Source organism: Geospiza fortis, unplaced genomic scaffold (genome assembly GCF_000277835.1).
Source record: "Geospiza fortis unplaced genomic scaffold, GeoFor_1.0 scaffold40, whole genome shotgun sequence".
Classification (NCBI taxonomy): Eukaryota; Metazoa; Chordata; class Aves; order Passeriformes; family Thraupidae; genus Geospiza; species Geospiza fortis.
Window position 1 is genome coordinate 9,422,759 of NW_005054297.1, and position 18,551 is coordinate 9,441,309.

The 18,551-nt window shown below is 36.9% G+C and overlaps 1 protein-coding gene across 2 annotated transcripts in view; it reads left to right on the forward strand.

Annotated features, from left to right (window-relative positions):
• Positions 1 to 18,551, forward strand: part of WDR19 (WD repeat domain 19) — a 38,025-nt gene that overhangs the window by 13,923 nt on the left and 5,551 nt on the right. For both annotated transcript variants that reach the window (XM_014311885.2, XM_031056808.1), the window contains 15 exons: positions 480 to 639; positions 1,243 to 1,353; positions 2,957 to 3,066; positions 4,191 to 4,248; positions 4,495 to 4,641; positions 4,754 to 4,836; positions 6,061 to 6,144; positions 7,183 to 7,329; positions 7,747 to 7,871; positions 9,478 to 9,590; positions 10,469 to 10,537; positions 10,894 to 10,971; positions 15,134 to 15,230; positions 17,286 to 17,410; positions 18,066 to 18,147. In XM_014311885.2, coding sequence (XP_014167360.2) covers positions 480 to 639; positions 1,243 to 1,353; positions 2,957 to 3,066; positions 4,191 to 4,248; positions 4,495 to 4,641; positions 4,754 to 4,836; positions 6,061 to 6,144; positions 7,183 to 7,329; positions 7,747 to 7,871; positions 9,478 to 9,590; positions 10,469 to 10,537; positions 10,894 to 10,971; positions 15,134 to 15,230; positions 17,286 to 17,410; positions 18,066 to 18,147 — 1,589 coding nt within the window. The remainder of the gene's footprint in view (positions 1 to 479; positions 640 to 1,242; positions 1,354 to 2,956; positions 3,067 to 4,190; positions 4,249 to 4,494; positions 4,642 to 4,753; positions 4,837 to 6,060; positions 6,145 to 7,182; positions 7,330 to 7,746; positions 7,872 to 9,477; positions 9,591 to 10,468; positions 10,538 to 10,893; positions 10,972 to 15,133; positions 15,231 to 17,285; positions 17,411 to 18,065; positions 18,148 to 18,551) is intronic.

Here is an 18,551-nt window from a genome sequence, read left to right on the forward strand (position 1 = left end):
GCTGAATTTTGATAAATCAGGTTAATCTGTAAGTTCACATAGCTCTCCAGACCAAGCAAAGTAAATGACCCAGTGATGTTTTGGAGTTTTTTTCACTGTGAAGTGAAAACCTAAAATAATTTTTTTCAAGACTTATTTGGGATTTTGTGACAACGACTCCTCTGAAACTGGCTGAGGATGCTTCTTTTGTACTCTCCTCCCACTGTAATGAATCAATGCAAAATCAATATAATGGAAAGAATGCCAGAGTAGAGAAAGCAGATGGTTTCCTAAAAAGGTGTGGTAGAAACAGGAGAAATAGAACTGTAAGGTACACATTTGTATTTTTCCATTCTTCCTGATACATCTCTCTCTCCATGGTTTAGAAGTAAATGTCTTTATGTTTTCTCTAACAAAGAGAAAAAAACGTTGAGAGGGAGTTTTGAGTATCAGTAATACCTAAAATTAAAATAGTTGTAAATGTGTTTTACCTTCTGTAGGTTTTCTGAAGCATGGGAGATTTGCAGGCTTCTGAATGACCAGTCTTGTTGGAATGAGCTGGCCAAAGCTTGCTTACATCATATGGAGGTGGATTTTGCAATCCGTGTTTATCGAACATCTGGTAATGCTGGGATGGTGATGTCACTAGAGCAAGTAAAGGTAAAATATAAAGTCTTACCTAGGAAATATGGTAATTTAATTCCTCTTTCAGAATTGCTGAATTCTTGGTTGCTTTTTTTTGTGGGGGGAAAGGGTTGTTTTTGTTCAAACAGAAGTTGAGTTGCTTTCAAGGGATATAGAGGATAAAGTGTCCAAACTACAGACTGCTTGCTTGGTTTTCTCTTGAAGCGTTGCAGTCTCTGCTGTAATGCACAGTATTTCTTTCTGCATTTGCTTGAGAACAGCAGAATATATTCATGTCTCAGGCACTGGGAGGCTCTTATTTCCTTTTGTTATTTTTGAGAAAATGTTGAAAACTGCTATTAAAAAAATCCAAAATAAAACCAGATTGCATCTATACATCTAAAAGTGAAATAGTACCTTAAAATTATCTGGATTTCTGCAAATTGCTGATTTTAGACAGTGTTAGCTGTAGTGGCACATGAGGGCTTTTTCTGGTTTGTAGAATCCAATACACATCATTGTAAAATGTAAGGATATTTAGTTTTACTATTTTGCTTTATTTTTCTTACAAGATTATGTTATTTATACAGTATTTATTTTCTTTTGGACTACTTCTGCACCTATTATGTCTTTCTACAGGGGATAGAAGACCACAACCTTTTAGCAGGACATCTTGCAATGTTTACTAGTGATTTTAATCTGGCTCAGGATTTGTATCTGGCATCCTCCTGTCCTATTGCTGCTCTTGAGGTATTCATTTAAGATGTGTATATTTTCTGCTGGTTGTTTCCAGGTTAATGCTGGAGTATTTTACTTTCTGATAATTTTGTCCTTTTATGGTTTTGATCTTGCCATTGTGTGACTAGAACCATAGGCTGTCCTGATTTAGAAGGGAACCACAGGAATCATTGAGTCCTACTCCTGGCCCTGCACAGGACAACCCCAAGGGTCACACCTTGTGCCTGAGAGCATTGTCCAAATGCTTCTGGAACTCTGTCAGGCTTGGTGCTGTGTCTGCTGCCCTGGGGAGCCTGTTCCAGTGCCCAGCCACCCTCTGGGTGAAGAACCTTTTCTTGAATGATATCCAATGTAAAACTGCTCTGACACAGCTTCAGGCTGTTCCCTTGGGTCCTGTATCTGGGCACCACAGAGAAGAGATCAGTGTCTGCCCCTCATCTTCCCCTCACAAGGGAGTTGTAGACTGTGACAAGGTCTCCCCTCAGTCTCCTCCAGGCTGAACAGACGAAGTGACCTCAGCCACTTCTCATATGGTTTCCTCTCAAGGCCCTTCACCATCTTTGTAGGCCACCTTTGGACACTCTCTAATAGCTTTAGAACCTTCTTATATTGTGGTGCCCAAAACTGCACACAGTATTCAAGGGGAGGCTGCCCCAGAGCAGAGCAGGACAATCCCCTCCCTTGCCTGGCTGGCCATGCTGTGCCTGATGCCCCCCAGGACAGGGTAGTCTCTCCTGGCTGCCCTGCTGGCTCATGTTCAACTTGTCATGGACCAGGACCCCCTGGTCCCTTTCCTGTATCTCATTCCCCAGTCTGTCTGTACATCCAGGGTTGCTCTGTCCCAGGTGCTGAGTCCAGCACTACCCCTTGTTAAACTTCATACAGTTGGGGAGTGCCCAGTCCCCTAATTTGGCAAGGTTTCTCTGCAGGGCCTCCCTGCCTTTGAGGGAGTCAGGAGCTCTTTCCAATTTAGTGTCATCATCAAATTTATTTATTATACCTTTGGGTCCTGTGTCCAAGTAATTTATGATGTTGAAGAGCATGGGGCCGAGAATGGAGCCCTGTGGGACCCCACTAGTGACAAGTCCCCAGTCTGATGTCTCCCCATTCACTATAACCCTTTGTGTCTGACTCATGACCCAGTTGCTCACCCATCCCTTGATGTATTTATACAGCTGTGGGCTGGACATTTTGCAAACTCCATGAGACCACATTCAAAGCTTTACTGAAAGCCAAAAAGATTACATCAATTGACTGTCCTTGATGAGCTAAGTGGGTTACCTCCTAATAAAAGGAAATTAAGTTTGTCAAGCAGGACTTTGCTCTCATGAAGTTGTGCTGGCTGTGACTAATGAGTATGTTGTCCTTGAAGTGTTTTTCAATAACTCTCAGAATAATCTTCTCCATAATTTTACCAGGCACTGAAGTGAGACTGACAGGTCTGTCATTTCCAGGGTCAAGCTAAGAGACCATCCTTCAGGATGAACGTCTCTCAAATTGTCTGAATCTTTCTAGAATATTAGCTCAATATTTGTATTTAGAATAATTTAAAGTTCAGAATAGAAGTCCAAATTTGATACTTGCATCAGAAAACGTTACTGTTCTTTGTTAATAGATGCGGAAAGACTTGCAGCACTGGGACAAAGCACTGCAGCTGGCTAAGCGCCTGGCCCTGGACCAAATTCCTTTCATATCAAAGGAATATGCAATGCAGCTTGAATTCATGTAAGTTCTCCTGTAAGGTTGTAGTGTAACAATAGTAAACCAATACTCAAGCTCAATAGAACACAGAACTGAGATATTCCAGATGACTGCATTGCTAAGAGACAATTCAGTGAGGTCTTGCACCTCTAGTATGAGGAAGAGTAATTTTGCAAGGAATCTTTCACGCTAGAGACGTGTTAGTAAATCATAGTTCCTTTTGACTAATTCTGGTATATGTAGGTTCTTTGCCACTGGTAGGTCCACTATATACTATATGCATCATCTACTAAATAAATACTTTAGTGCAGGCAAGTGCTTGGAAAATAGAAGAAGTTGCAATTATTTAACACTTTTTATGTTGGATGAAAGCCATGCCTTTTGCCTGTCTTTCTTTAAATATCTATAAGCCTTTATTTTCTTAAATGATTTAGGCAGAGGTGTGTCAAATTTCAAGGCTGCCAATCCCTGAAAGACAGAAGACATGACATCATTTGACAAGACATCATTTGACATGATTTAAAGTCTATTTAATAGTTAATTCTTCCAGATGAAACCTGGTCTGTTTAATGTCTAAGGCAAGAGGAAAAACTTACCTGTTAATAATTTGTAGACAATTCCCTTCCCTTGGCAGTACACCTGGCATTGAGAGAGAGAGGACACTTGCTGGTCACAGAAGGGAAGGAATGGACACAGATGAAACAATGCAACCATCTGGAACTTGAATTCTGAATATACTCCAGGAAAAAAAAATTGCCTTTGATTTTGTGTTGCAAAAATTCTAAATCATTTCAAAGATTAGCTTCATTTGTCTTCCAGGAAAATCTGGAATAGAGCTGAGATCATTGGGGTGTATTTTGCAGATAGATTATTTCTATTTTCTGCCTTTCAAGGGAGGTTTATTGGTCCCTGTCCAACATAACTGAGAAATGGAATTGCCTCTTTGACTAAGAGCTTGATTAAGTCCATAGGAAGTACCATGACATTTTGTGTAACTGTCCACCTCTTACATACCTCACAACCTTCTATGTAGTCATTTTGTTTAAATCAAGACAGATACATGCATAATGTGTGCATAAAGTGGTAGGAAGTCAAACATCTCTTCCTGTTAAAAATATTTGTCTGTATAACTTCCAGTTTTCTTTTAGGGGTGATTATGTTAATGCTCTGGCACATTATGAGAAAGGAATCACTGGAAACAACAAGGTAATTCCTTTTTAGTAATGATAGCATTGTCATAATGTACATTGTCACAATGTACTGTCACAATGTACATTAAGTTGTCATGTTTCAGACTCATTTGAACTCCAGATTTTAAATTCAGCTCTAAATTAAATGTTATTAAGTCTGTAATATTTTGTTAGGTTTTTTCAATGCTTGATTACTGTCTCTTTTGTGACCTGGTGTTTCTAATGTGTAATCTGTAGTTACTGCTTTTCACTTGATTGCCAGTACCAGGAACATGATGAAGTTTGCCTTGCTGGAGTGGCTCAGATGTCCATTCGAATGGGAGATGTCCGGCGAGGGGTGAACCAGGCCATTAAACATCCCAGCAGGTTACTGAAAAGAGACTGTGGAGCTATTCTGGAGAATATGAAGGTACTCAAGAGAGTTAATATGAGTTAAGGCTGAATATGTGATTTCACTAGGTTAGCAATTTATTTATGGTCTTAATTTAGAAATTATATTTTAATGGTTTCCAATATTGTAGCAATTTTCAGAAGCTGCTCAGCTGTATGAAAAGGGACAATATTATGACAAGGCAGCATCAGTATACATCCGGTGTAAAAACTGGTAAGTACAGGTTTCAGGGCAAGGTTATATTTCAGAGGATTTTCTGGGGTACTCTTTGGAAAAGATTGATTCTCTGAATAGTACAAATGCCTCATTAACTATGTTTCATTGATTTTATTGCTCCAAATTCAGGCTTAAATATTCCCTCAGAAATTTATGTTGTTTTAATATAGTCTTACTGTAAATGGGAAATATTTTTTTCCTTTTTTTGTGTGTTATGTTTTAAGTTTCCTGCAGTTTCAAGTCCTTTGTGAGTGTGTGCACATGCACACATCTACACTGAATTTAGTGCACACTGAATATAATAATTATATTTGTGTGGTTACTGTTTAATTTATTAGATTTCTTAGTTTTATAACATGCATACTCCACTGAGTATTTGGACAGTTGGAAATTATTCAAGAGTAGCCAGTATCATAATTTTCTTTTTTTAAGTTAATTTGATTATTGGGAAGTCTCCATTGGAAAAGTCCAATTTTCTGAGAGATTTAAGGACTCCATTCTGGCCTAATTACATTTTATGGACTCCTCACATTAGGAATCAATCAGACAGTTCAGTAAGACCTCTTTCATATGAGTGCTCTAAAGATTAGGTTGGAATATTTTGTGCATTTATTTGAAAAATGAAATTTTATTCCATCAAAGAATTGTCAGGGTATCAAAATGAGCCAGGAGAGCACTTGGTGAAGGGGAGTAGCTTGCATCTAATGATCATCTTGATTTGGGAAGTGGGAGGTAGAAGCTTTGTTTACTCTTGCAGAGGGTGGTTCAGTTTGAAGAATGCCCATCTTTTAGTCAGAGAGGTGAGATTTAAGGTCAGCCTCTGTTGAGTCTCTCATATCCTTTTTCCTGAAAGGCCCACTACTTAGCTTGCTGGTTTTTATAGATCTTTCAGGTTACAGTTTTAATGCTGTGCTTCTTCTGTTGGTTAATCCAAGAACACCTGAGGTAAAAATTGTTGGTCTGGCACTTCTTATGCTTGTACACCTCAGACTTAAAAAAAGAGAAGAGACTGTCTTCAAGCCTGTGTGCTCATAAAGCAATCTGTAATTTCATGTTCTTACAAAGTGCAACTTTTTGAAAATATTAAAATTACTTCAAAGCTTATCCATTATGTTCAGTTTCTTCTATCAGACTCCTTTTCAGTGTTGATATAAATATGCCAGTTTTACCAAAGAAAATTTGGAAGCAGCTGTATTTATTAAATAATTATTGTCTTTCTAGGGCAAAGGTTGGTGAACTTCTTCCTCAGGTTTCATCTCCAAAGATTCACCTACAATATGCAAAGGCCAAGGAAGCAGATGGCAGGTACTTTTGAATGCTCTTTTTTAATATAAGACCTGTTGTTGCTGTTGTTAGTATTATACATGAGTGTTTTTGTAAAATAAATTAAAACGCATACTGAAACTTGTGTGAAATAGTCTTGTGAAAATGGATTCTAAAATATGTAAACTAAAGTTTACAATTTGTGTATTGAAGATTTGAAACATAATCTAAGGACATTCATCTGGTATCAAAGATGTGTCTCTAATTGATTGTTTTCCAGTCTAAATGTTAATATCTTTCTAACAAAAATCATCAAAGGTTTTGAAGTACTGAACATCATTCCATTTAGGAGAGTATTCAAGTTCAGCTTGTTACTCACAACTCCTCAGCTGTGATTTTAGAGGTCACTCAAAGGGAGAATAATCATGAAAGAAATTTTTTCATTATTGGTACAGATTATTGGTATATCTTAATGGCTGCACTTGCATAATAATAATGCAAAGTTATTAGCTGAAGTGAAAGCCCCAGATAGGTTATATTTAATCACAGAATGTAGTTCCTCCAATCATTAATGTAAGTAAACTTCTTCAGAATAATGATACTTGAAAATATGAAACAGCACCAGACTTCAGTATTTGTATTGATGGGACTAGAAAATACTGTTTCTGTAAATTGCATTGTGAAAGAATGAGAAATTTCTTGATCTTGTCTACAGAACAGAAAAGAGGTCTTATTTTTAAAATTGTACACCTAGCTATCACGTTTGGGTTTTTTTTGTTCTCTTGCTCTCCAGGGATTTCATATGGAAGAGATGAACTGTTTTTAATATATAGCAAAAGAAATGCTGGCAGAGTAGGTCAAAAATAGTATTGTGGTACTCTGCTTTTCATTCTCCTAAGAGAAAATTAAATAGAAACCAAAAACAACATAGTAAATGCAGAGCAATGTGATTACATGCAAACTGAAAGGAAGTTACCACAAAATAATCTCACAGATATAAAATAATTTATGTTTCCTTCACACCAGATTATAAAGAGTTATTTACAAAGTTAAAACTGATGTGGAGCCATTATTTTTCAGGTACACAGAAGCTGTGGTAGCTTATGAACATGCAAAGCAATGGGATAGTGTAATTCGTCTATATTTGGATCACCTAAATAATCCTGAAAAGGCTGTTAATATTGTGAGAGAAACACAATCTCTTGAAGGAGCAAAGATGGTGGCCAGGTAACAATCATGTTATGCACGTTGAAAATAAATATATATCTATTGGGAATTTATGAGGCTTGCTAACATATTAGACTCGGGTTATTGGTACTTGGCTAGAGACTGTGTAATTCAGTTAATTGATTTGAGTTCTCTAGGATTTGGACAACTAAATAGGTACTTATTTTTTTTTTCTTCTTGTTGATTTTCTGAATAAAATTATATTAACCTGAAGTAGTAAGTTAAGACAATAATAAAAAATTGCCATTCTGTATTATTTATATTAAGTTAATTTTAGGAACGTAGTTAAAATAATCAAGATACAAAATGGATTAGAAGTGTGTCATATTTGTATGTATGCTGTACTATATACCTAAAACATTTGGTGTATTCATTAAGCTAATTAGTACTAAGGTGTTAATTTGTCATTCTAATTAGATTCTTTCTGCGGCTTGGTGACTATGGTTCTGCCATCCAGTTCCTGGTTATGTCCAAGTGTAATAATGAAGCTTTCACATTAGCTCAACAGCACAACAAGATGGAGATTTATGCTGATATCATCAGTGAGTATTCCAGGCTCATAGTTTGCTTGCACTGTGTTTTGCTGTTCTTTTAGTTAATTTTAACCAATTTGAAATCATTAGACAATGGGTGTTTAGTTTTGTTTCCCATTTCCAGTCATCGTGCCCAGTTTTGGTAACATGTGTACTTCAGGCCTATAAGCCAGACTTTGCTTTCAGCTTTGCTATCTCCTTGTTTCAAATCTTGCCTGTCCTACAGGTTTTTTTGTTTATCCGTAGAGATAAGACATTTAGACTATTTTCTTGTGCCCATTGGCAAATCCCTTTCTTTGGCCTTGATACAAAATGGAGCATTTCAGTGGTACAGTTCTTGATTTTTGTTTCCTTTTCCTTTTCTCTTGGTTCCAGCTTTTTTCTTACATGTCACTTTTTTTCGTTTTCTACTCTTTAAGACCCTTTGTGGCCTCCTTGTGTCTCAGTGAGAAATGGAAAGGGGACCTTTCTGAGAAGCTGAATTTTATCTTAGGCCATCAAGCCAGTCAGAGTCCATCTTGTCAATTTGCACCAAATTTTATAGTTTCTGTTTGTGAGAGGCACCTTTGAAGAGTGTCCTATCAGCTCCACATATGTTATCTCCCAAATTCTCGTTTTTTCAATTAATCTCTTCATTTAGACGTTGATTTCTTATTATGAAGGTTATAAAAGCTTGGCAAGAGTTAGCTTGGAGATATATGGTTACAGATGATTGTTAAGGTGGCCACAATTGTTTTACAGTTCCTTATGCTTTCTTACTTCTATCCAAAATAGGACGTCTCAAGCTGTAACCTAAGTATGTAAAAAAAGGAGTTGAAAGCTATCTTTGGAGTAGTGGCTGTCTTTGTTTTATATGTGTACAGCAGAATGGAGTCTTGGTTAGAAGACTTAAGTAGTACTCCCTGCCACCACATGGTTGCATTGTCCCTGATAGCCTTGCTTTGTACAAGTGTGCTTCCATATTCTGAAACTGTGAAAATGATTCAGGTGATAATCTCATCATCACTTGCCCTGCTTTATTGTTGCCTGGACATGATGGAAAAATTCATTATCAGATCATAGCAGTGCCATTTCATTATGCTTTTTTAGAAGAGAATGTAGTGACAGGATGAGGGGGAATGGTTTTAAGGTAAAGGAGAGTAGATTTAGATTAGATACTAGGAAAACTTTCCTTACTATGAGGATGTTGAGGCACTGGAAAAGGTTGCCCAGAGAAGTTTTGGCTGTCCCATCCCTGGAAGGGTTCCAAGGCCAGGTTGGATGGCAATCTGAGCAAGATGGTCTAGCGAAAGGTGTCCCTGCCCATGGCAGGGAGCTTGGAACTAAATGATATTTAAGATCCCATCAAACCCAAATTATTATATTCTATGATTCTGTGAAAAACAGAAGTCTCATTATGTTGTACGACCTGTGGAAACAATTGTTAGTCTGACATTTAGTCTGATTAAGGAGTAAATAGTAAAAAATGTGTAAGACATAATTTGAGTCTGTCTGGCTTTGGTTTTCTTCGAATGTCAGTAGAAAAACAAAGTAGAATAGGAATATGTTCAGTCTGTAGGGTCTTTATCTTATTTAATAAAAATACCCTGCTATCACTCAGATCTGTCTGTTGCAGGTTCTGAAAGTACTACCAATGAAGATTATCAGAGCATTGCACTCTATTTTGAAGCAGAAAAGAAACATTTTCAGGCGGGGAAATTTTTCTTGCTTTGTGGTCAATATGGACGGGTCAGTACCTAAAGGATAAGCCAGTGAAAGTGAAGTGTTTATAGAAACTGTTCAAAATACAGTCTTCAGGAAAGTTCATATTAGATTCTAAGTGCCTTAACTGAAGACATACTGAGGTTTTTTTTTAAGGGTAAAAATGTAAGCAAATTATTAATATTTACAGTTATCTAGGCTGTGTTCCATGAATGATACATTGCCATGCACATAGGTTTTTTATAGCAGTAGAAGCTTGAGGTGAATCGGTGATAGATGATTGTCAATGAATCTCTGAATATCATGATCTGCAGCAGCAATTTATTTATATTTCATTGGCTTGACCAGTGGAGACTTGGTTGCAGAGTAATTAATTAATTTAATTGCTGTAGCATACCTAACTGAAAGCTTTTTTTGAAAAGAGAAAATATGCTAATTGGAGTATGTTGATTGACCCACTTTTAATCAGTTACAAGTCTGTGAACTGATGCTTGTTAGATGTTTGACTTTTGCATACTGAACACATACCAAAAAATATGACTGTTTTTGCAAATTATGGCCATTGTAGATGACAGCTCCTTCAGCTGTGGCATGGGGGGCTCCATGACATAAAAAACATTATGACATTAATCACATTGTGACATTAATTACATTAATCATTAGTTTGTTCTCACCATATTGCTGTGAACATCTTTCACAGCTGGTGGAGGTGTACACCAGAATTTGGCGAAGTCTCAGTTGTTTCTTGCATGAGTATCTGTAAGAGCAGCTGCTACCTCTGTAGCTGAGATAAGATTCAGTGTGCCACTTGTCTTATCAAAACTCAGAGAGAGAGAACCTGATAAAAATTAGAAAAAATTAGTTTCATGTATCTCAGTTTTAACTTTTCTTCTGTATAATCTTAGGCACTAAGGCACTTCTTGCAAAGTCCAAGCACAGAAGATAACTTGGCTATGGAAATGGCAATTGAAACAGTAAGCAACTTTGTTAAAACAAAATATTCTCCATCTTTTTAAGAACTTTACCTTCATTACTATGACTTTTCCCAGCATCACTGAGTGTGTTTGGTTAGATTGCAAATAGAAGGAAAACTGTATCAGTAAAGAGGATATCTAAACATGTCTAAAATTCTCAACACATTAGAAAATAAATACAAACTGCTGCATGTCAAAGCTAATGAACCAAAGAATCATCTAGTTTGAACATACAGAACTAAAAAAATCTTGTTCTATATCTATCTAGTTTCAGTGCTTTATTGAAAGGCTACTATAAGTAAGTTATTTTTCTCTTCTTCTTTCATGTCATAATTTCTTTTGTCTTCTTTTAATAGGTGGGACGGGCAAAAGATGAAACCCTAACAAATCAGCTGATTGATTATCTTATGGGAGAGGGGGATGGCATGCCCCAGGTATTGTATTTTTATCACTGCTGTTATGTCACATTTCTGTGCAACAAGATATTTTGAGCTTACTTTGTCCTAAAATTCTTAGTAGGCACAGACTGTGCTTTAGCTTTTGTTAAGGAACAAGACTTGTATAATTATTCCATGAGTCATTCACACAGTAACTCCAGATTCAGAAATATAAGAAATATAATAATTTTTCTTCAGTCATCTTTATGAAAGCAGGTAGTTGGACAGAGGAGGCCCAAATTAATGCTCACAATGAGAGAAAGAGACAAAACTTAGCTGTTTGTTGTTGCCAGTTTGCCAGCTGGCTGTTGCCTTTCCCAGCTGGACAGTCAACATGTGTGTCTTGAGATGAGCTACAGCACTGATCCCTTCCTGCAGGCTCAGAGTTGGTCTGACTTTTGCAGTGGAAGAAAGTAAGGTACAAAGTAGGAGGTACAGGTCAAAACCCCAAGGTTGGCCAGGCTATGATAGTTCTTGTGTTCAGCATCAGTGTAAGGCATAAAATGTTGCAGACAGATTTTCAAAATCAGCAGCTCCTCTTTGATTTCTGAATGGCCTTGATGATAATAGAGCTTGTTGTACATTTGGTCGTATTTGGGCTTGAGTTCATGGAACTAAGTGGCTGAACCACTTGAATTTTTACTGCCTGTTACAGCACACCTGGAATGTGTGCTGAGTGGGGACAGCCAGACCTCAGGTGAGGGTGTTGCAGTCTGCTGTCAATTGCTTAGTCAAGGAATTTAGGGCCTCATATGAAGTCATGGTAAATACAGTCAGGTGCAATATGATATATATGGAAGTATAAATTATGCCGTGCTGAGGCAATAAGGTTTGGTGATTATGGAGATGACAGGGCTCAGTGCAGTAAGTTGATTTCACCCCTAATATTACAGCTGTGGTTTACAATTCTGTTAGGAAATTGGAAACTGTCTCTTTCCTCTCTGTATGGATTAAGGGTTTGAGATTTTAGACTTTTAGAGACACTGGGCATTTGATGGCCAAGCAAACTTTGCTTTTGTAAAAGGTAGAAAAAGAACCAAACCTCCATCTCTTTATTATTTACCTCTTACTTTACCTCTAACATGAAATGTGAACTTCAATAAAATTATGAGAGAAGCAAGACATAGCAAAACAAACAAATCAACTGCAAGAACCCAAGGGGAATGAAGCTGTTGGAGGCACTGGATGAAAAATCTATGCAGTACCAGTGTAAGCAAGACTAATTTCATATTTATGCTGGAAATTGGGTGGAAAGAAACTGTAGCATCCAGTCTCTTTTCTCAGAACAGCAGTCTAGCTGCCTTGTTCAGAGAAGTCCATGGGACTGGGTAAAGGAAGTGAGCTTTAGAGTATACTCTCCATAGTGAAGAGGTTCTAAAGATTTTAGAAAATATTTAGGAATTTTTTGAATGTTATTATTGCTATGTTTAACATTGTTCTGAACTTCAGTGCAGAGCTTTGTTTTCCTTATTTAAAAGCTCTCTCTTGTTCTTCTGAATGCTTTAATCCAATCTACCATAGTCTCTCTCAGTGAGTAACAAAATTTTGCTTTATCCAATCATATATATTTGCTTTAAAAACAATCATTATCTTCATTATGCTGTGGAGACTGTTCTTAAATTTATCAAGCAAGATATTATTGTTTTTAGAAAATAGAAGCTTCTGTCGTGGCATTTTTGTAAAGCTGAAAGTAAGAGTGAATTTAATGGTAGCCCTGCAGCAGAAACTTGCTCATCGTTTCAAGCATTGATCTTCAAACCAGATCATCACTGACAGCAGACTGATTGCTTTAAAACTTTCACAGCCAACAATTGTCTGGCATTTTAATGAAGTGTCATTTTATCAAAATTATTATGCTCACCAAAATTTTGCTACACTATTATAAACTATTTCTTAGATGTCTGATTATATCAACTATTGTGTTTGTTAATTTCAACATATATTCTTAATTTGTCATGTGCCCTCTTTTGGGGAACATTAACTAGCAAGGTTCTGCTGTTTTCCATGTGCATATTTTCTGAGTACATACCTTTTAAAAAGAAAAATTAAACTAAAATTATGAATATCTAATACTAAATCAGATTGCAATAGTAAATTTTCCAAAGACAATAGGAAATGTATTGTATTAGAAAATCCTTTCCTGCATTTTCTGCTCCTTAGCTTACTGATTTTAAAGGTGGGAGTATCAAAGTAAAACATGGGAAGCAGCCTGGGTGGGATAGTGCTGTTTTCTGCTAATAATCAATGGAGTGGCCATCTGTGGCCATTAGGTGATATGAGAGGTTGGGAAGAATTATAACCCACTAATTTTACTAATTTTTGGTTTACCCCACTAAGGGAATAGCAATTTTTCTTTTTAAGGCAGTTTACAGTGGATAATTAATATCTGTTAATGCAAGTAGTTGCAGTTACTTTATTATCCAGATAACTATTTCATTATTCTTAAGTTACAATTCTTATGATATTCAACCTTCTGATCATGTGTTATTTAAAATTCTGCTCCATCATTAGTTTAACAGTAATTCCTTTTGGTCACCTAAAGTTTTTCCTTGTATTCAAGTTAGAAAGAAGTCTAGTTTTGTCTTCTCTTTTCTTTCCGTGTACGCTTCTTTCTCTCTTGCTTTTATTTCTGTGATTTTTTTTCTTTGTAATTTTTTCTTTGCTTCTCAAGTGCAATCTAATCTTAGCAGTCTTTCTCTACAAGGAAATATCTTTATATCTTTAATATATCCGTTCCCTTGAATTTCTGCTTTTTTTTGCTGTGTCTGAGCCTTACATATAAAACCCACACAGTATTCCAGAGAATAACACAACATTGATTGATACAATTATTGTTGTAGTAATTTTTATACCATTTTAACATAGAATACACCCTTTAAGTGTTTGGATTTACTACTGATATTGCAGAATTGGCTGGTTTGTATTTTTTTGCTAAGCTGTCCATAAAGTTGCCAGTGTTGTCTTTTTTTTTTTCATTTTTACATTTAAGTTGGAACCATACCATTATATGCAATATTTAGCTTAATTTAATTCCAATTTACTAGTTATAAGATTATCATGTACAGGCTTTACTTTTTATTGACCCCATTTTAGAAATCACTGCTAATGATATAAAATAGTGACACTCGCCCAATTTTTTTGCTCTTAATATTTCCTTTTCAACATAAGCAAGGTAATTTTATTTTGCTTTTTATTTTTTATATTTCTTTAATAGCAATAAGTAGAATATTTTTAATATTTACTTTTTTCTATTCTTTCTTTTCTGTTCCTATATTTTATTTTGTATTTTTAGGAATTACCTCTTGAAGATTTCCTCAATCCCAATTTTCTCAAAACCAAGTAAACTCTGATTTGTTATCAAAGACCAATTCTTCTTTCTCTCTTTTTTTTTTACTAGCCTTCTAGACATTTGAGTACACTTACAAAAATAGAACTTGTGTTTGTCTTCTACAATACTGCCGTCTTGTTTTTTAGTTTTGTTTTTAAATTATTTCACTAATTTGCCTGCTGTTAGATTGCCAGGTTCTGGGTGAACTGTTTGCTGCATTTGCCCTTCTTGAGTTATATAATTATCAAAAGTTCCTGGTGTAGCAAATTATAAATTTTATGCATCTTATTAGCTGGTTGTTCCCTAATTTTCAATTTTTTAGCTGTCTTGGATGTCAACCATCTGGTCCCTGAGCAATACATTCATTAGGGGCCAGATTTTGTCATGTGTGTCCACACTAAGCAGTGTCTGCATCCAGATCCGTAACGCAATTTAAGCATTTCTGGCAAGACTTCTATTTCTAAAAGGAGTCCCTGGGTTCTTTTCTGACACTGTCAATGCCCACACAGCTGGAGCTGTTTGGTTTCCCCCTGTACAATTCTCATGTGCATGGTGGTCTGTGGCTTTCTGCACCCTCCTGCCAGGGCTTGGCCAGCTCCTGCCAGCACTCCCTCCCTCAGGCCCTTGGCATGGCTGTTCTGTGCCTGGGCAACAGCCAAACCCTGCAGGTGACTGTGGCATAGCTGGGGTGTGTTCATACAGAGAGCTCTTCATGAAGCAAGCTTGTCTGCTTTCTTTGGAGAATGTGCTGCTGGGATGAGCAAGTCAGGAAAGGGAATACAGTAGTATGAATTTGGTCAGTATTAATTGCTTTTGTATGATTTCATTCAGGATGCCAAGTACCTGTTCCGCTTGTACATGGCCCTAAAGCAGCACCGAGATGCTGCCAGAACTGCCATAATAATTGCCAGGGAGGAGCAGTGTTCAGGTAAGTCTGTTTTCCTCTGATATGATGGCAACTCTCATGCTGCCTCCTTAGGTACCCTACTTTGGGTGCTGTTATTTGTGTAGGATTCTAATTAGAGAAGACATGTACCAGTGCTTTTAATTATATTCAAGTTCAGTTTTGAATTTGAAAGTAGACTTGGGGAAAACCTGTGGACTGACACCTGTATATTAAATATTGGGGAAAAAAGAAACTTGTGGAAAATATCTGTGTTCTTTATTACATTCGAGTAAACATAGTGATTGAGACAGCCTGTGACTTTACCTTTCTGTGTGTTACAGGTCATAGAATTGCCATTTCTACATATGGTTTCTGCCTTGGTACTGATCTTTTATCAGTAGAAAATGGGCAGAGGAGTTGATTTCTGTTGAAGGACCAGACATATGCTAACTTTAAGCTTGGTTTTCCTTTGTAATGGGTTGCTAAAGTTAGAAAAAAAATAAGAAGAGAGAGGGCTAGAAGCAAAATAGCTGCCACCTCCATTATTCACTCTCCTCTGTAGCCATGGCAACAACCCTACCATAACACTGCTTGCTTTTCATTTCAATTATGTAAAAGAAAAATCTCCAAAGGAAAAATAGCAGTCTCGGGAATAACCCAGGCAAATTAACATTTATGGGCTGCTTCTTGGCTGCTCCTCAGCACTGGGCTAAGGAGTGGAAAAACCTCTGAAACCCTTGGCAAGCAAATCTCCCAATCCATCATAGAAGTGAATAATGTATTTGTGCTAATTATATAAGCAGGAAATGCAAAGGCTCAAGGGTTTAAATATTTATTAGCATCTCTGAATCTGAAACTTGTATCTAAAATGCAATATCCCATCGTGTATTTCATATTCCCTAGTAGTATAAATGTGTTGTGCAACAGTGTAATTAGAAGCACCATGTTTGTCTCATTTAGAGCACCAATCTTGCAGTAACTGTTTCGTCTGGAGAGGCAATTTTACATCAGCGCCCTCTTCCTTCAGCAGATTTCATTGAGCTTGATTGTGAAATTTGCACCAATATAGTTTGTTCTTTCCTTAAAAATCAATCTAATAATAGTATTTAAGTCATACTGCTTGGTATTTTTCATTGGGAATGCCATTTTAAGTGCAGTTTTCCTTGAAGTTGTTTTTATGTAATCACGTGATTTTAAGACTGTATTATATTGAGAGTCAGTAATAGAATATAAAAGAATAATGTTGTTTTCCAGCAACTAATTCTGAAGTGATATTTAGCTGTCTCACACAAATTTCACAGTTTGATTCAATTGTAGTGTGTAACAAAACATTACAAATTGCTCTGTAGAGTGAAAACATCTGCTGATAGAGAAATACAGGGAGGCAAAGGAGAATGGTTGCTGAAATAAATAGAATTTCCTTTTAATGCCTCCAGCTGCGAAGAGTATGACTTTCTCAGCCTCTAATACTGCAAAAAATCCCAAAACAATCAGCAAAATAACCCCAAAACAAAACAAGAAAAAAAACAACTTAAAAATAGACTAATTGCAAGACACTACTTGATTTCAGCTACATTGATGATTTAATGAGATCCTGTGGTTTCAGGACAATCCTCAATCACAACCTTGAAACAGTATAACCTAGTGAAATAACATTCAAGTTTTAGCTATCCCTTGACAGGTTTTGGGTTTAGTTGCAGAGGCAAGGAGTTGCCAAAGCAAATGATCAAGTTAAAGTATACTAAATTAACATCTAAAAAGTAGCTTTTGAATATCTGACATTGAAAAACAACAACAAAAAAAATCTTTAAATGCTCTAAAAACATCTTCCACTTTTAAAGTTCATTATATAAATTGCCATCATATGTATTTTGCTACTGTTTAGATTACTTCTCCTAGTGTGTTTTTTTTTAACTTCCTGGCTGATATTGTTTAGGATACTGTGACAAGCAACTGCTTGTGGCTTTCCAAAGAAATTGTCATGCAATGGTTTTATTCAAAGGATCAGCATAACTTCAGCTTCCCTATATTTCATTAGTAAAGATACTGTTATGAAAAATTAAATTTACTGTTAATTGTTGGTTTTGTGTTCTTAAGGAAACTATCGAAATGCACGCGATGTTCTTTTCAGTATGTATTCCGAGTTAAAGACCCAGAAGATTAAAATTTCTTCTGAGATGGCTACAAACCTTATGATTCTACACAGCTATATTTTAGTGAAGGTAAGGAAGTGAGAAATTGAATTTGTGTGTAAGTTGCACAATGTCTGTTTCATTGAACTGTATGTATGGATATTCTGTGTACATAAATTATATTGTCATATAGATTGTATCACAGAATCCAAGTGCATGCTAACAGCAAGCTTCAGGAGGACAGTCCATAGTTGTTTCTGCCTCTTTGAGTAGCATATTCTTTTTTAAAATACTGAATAATTGAAAATTACATATGGCTTCCTGTTTTTCTTTTGCATTCATGCTTACAAATACTATGCTACAACTATTTATTGTTGTTGTTGTTGTATTTGAGGTTGTTATTCATAAGTAGATCACTGCTTTTCTGTAAATGAAATTAAGCAGGGGCTCAAATGATTTCTGTTTGTTAACCCATGGATGCCCATCAGGATATCCATTCCTACAGCCAGCTTTGGCCTCCCTCTCTACCAGCAGTGAGGCAAGAGCTGCAGGTGCTGGGCTGAAGGCCAGAAGGACTGGGGAAGAACCATGCTGAGGTCTCTGGTCCCTTCTCTAGTCAGCTCTGCTGTTTCATGAGGGAGCTGTTGGCATGCAGCTCCCAACAGGATGGATGCATGCTAAGAGCAGGCTGCAGGAATTCCTCCCCCGTGGCTGCAGTAAATGTGGTTTGTGTGCTGTGTTCCAGATTCACGTGAAACGCGGTGATCACATGAAGGGAGCACGGATGCTCATACGAGTGGCCAACAACATCAGCAAGTTCCCATCACGTAAGTGCTGACAGCAGAGGAGCTGTGCTCTGCAGGCAGCTCATTGATCACTGCACTGCACTGCAAGGTTCATCCTCCCCTGTGATCCTGTGGGCAACAACAGAGTGTAACTGCACAGTGTGCTCTGCGTGCTCCTCCAGGCAGCTCTCCCATACACAGCTCCAGGATGGGATCCTCACCAGCACTTTAATCTGTCCTCACTTTGCTGCAGTACTGAGCAGCCTCAACCACACACAGTCTGAGGACTGTGTGCAGTGAACTGACTGATTCTGGGACTTCATCACAAAATTGTAATTGATTTTTTAAAAATTATTTTTGGGTACATTGAAAATGTAGACTAAAAAGTAGGCTTTAAAGAGTGCAGACAAGATTTGGGAGAAATGGTTAAAATAATAACATTCCTG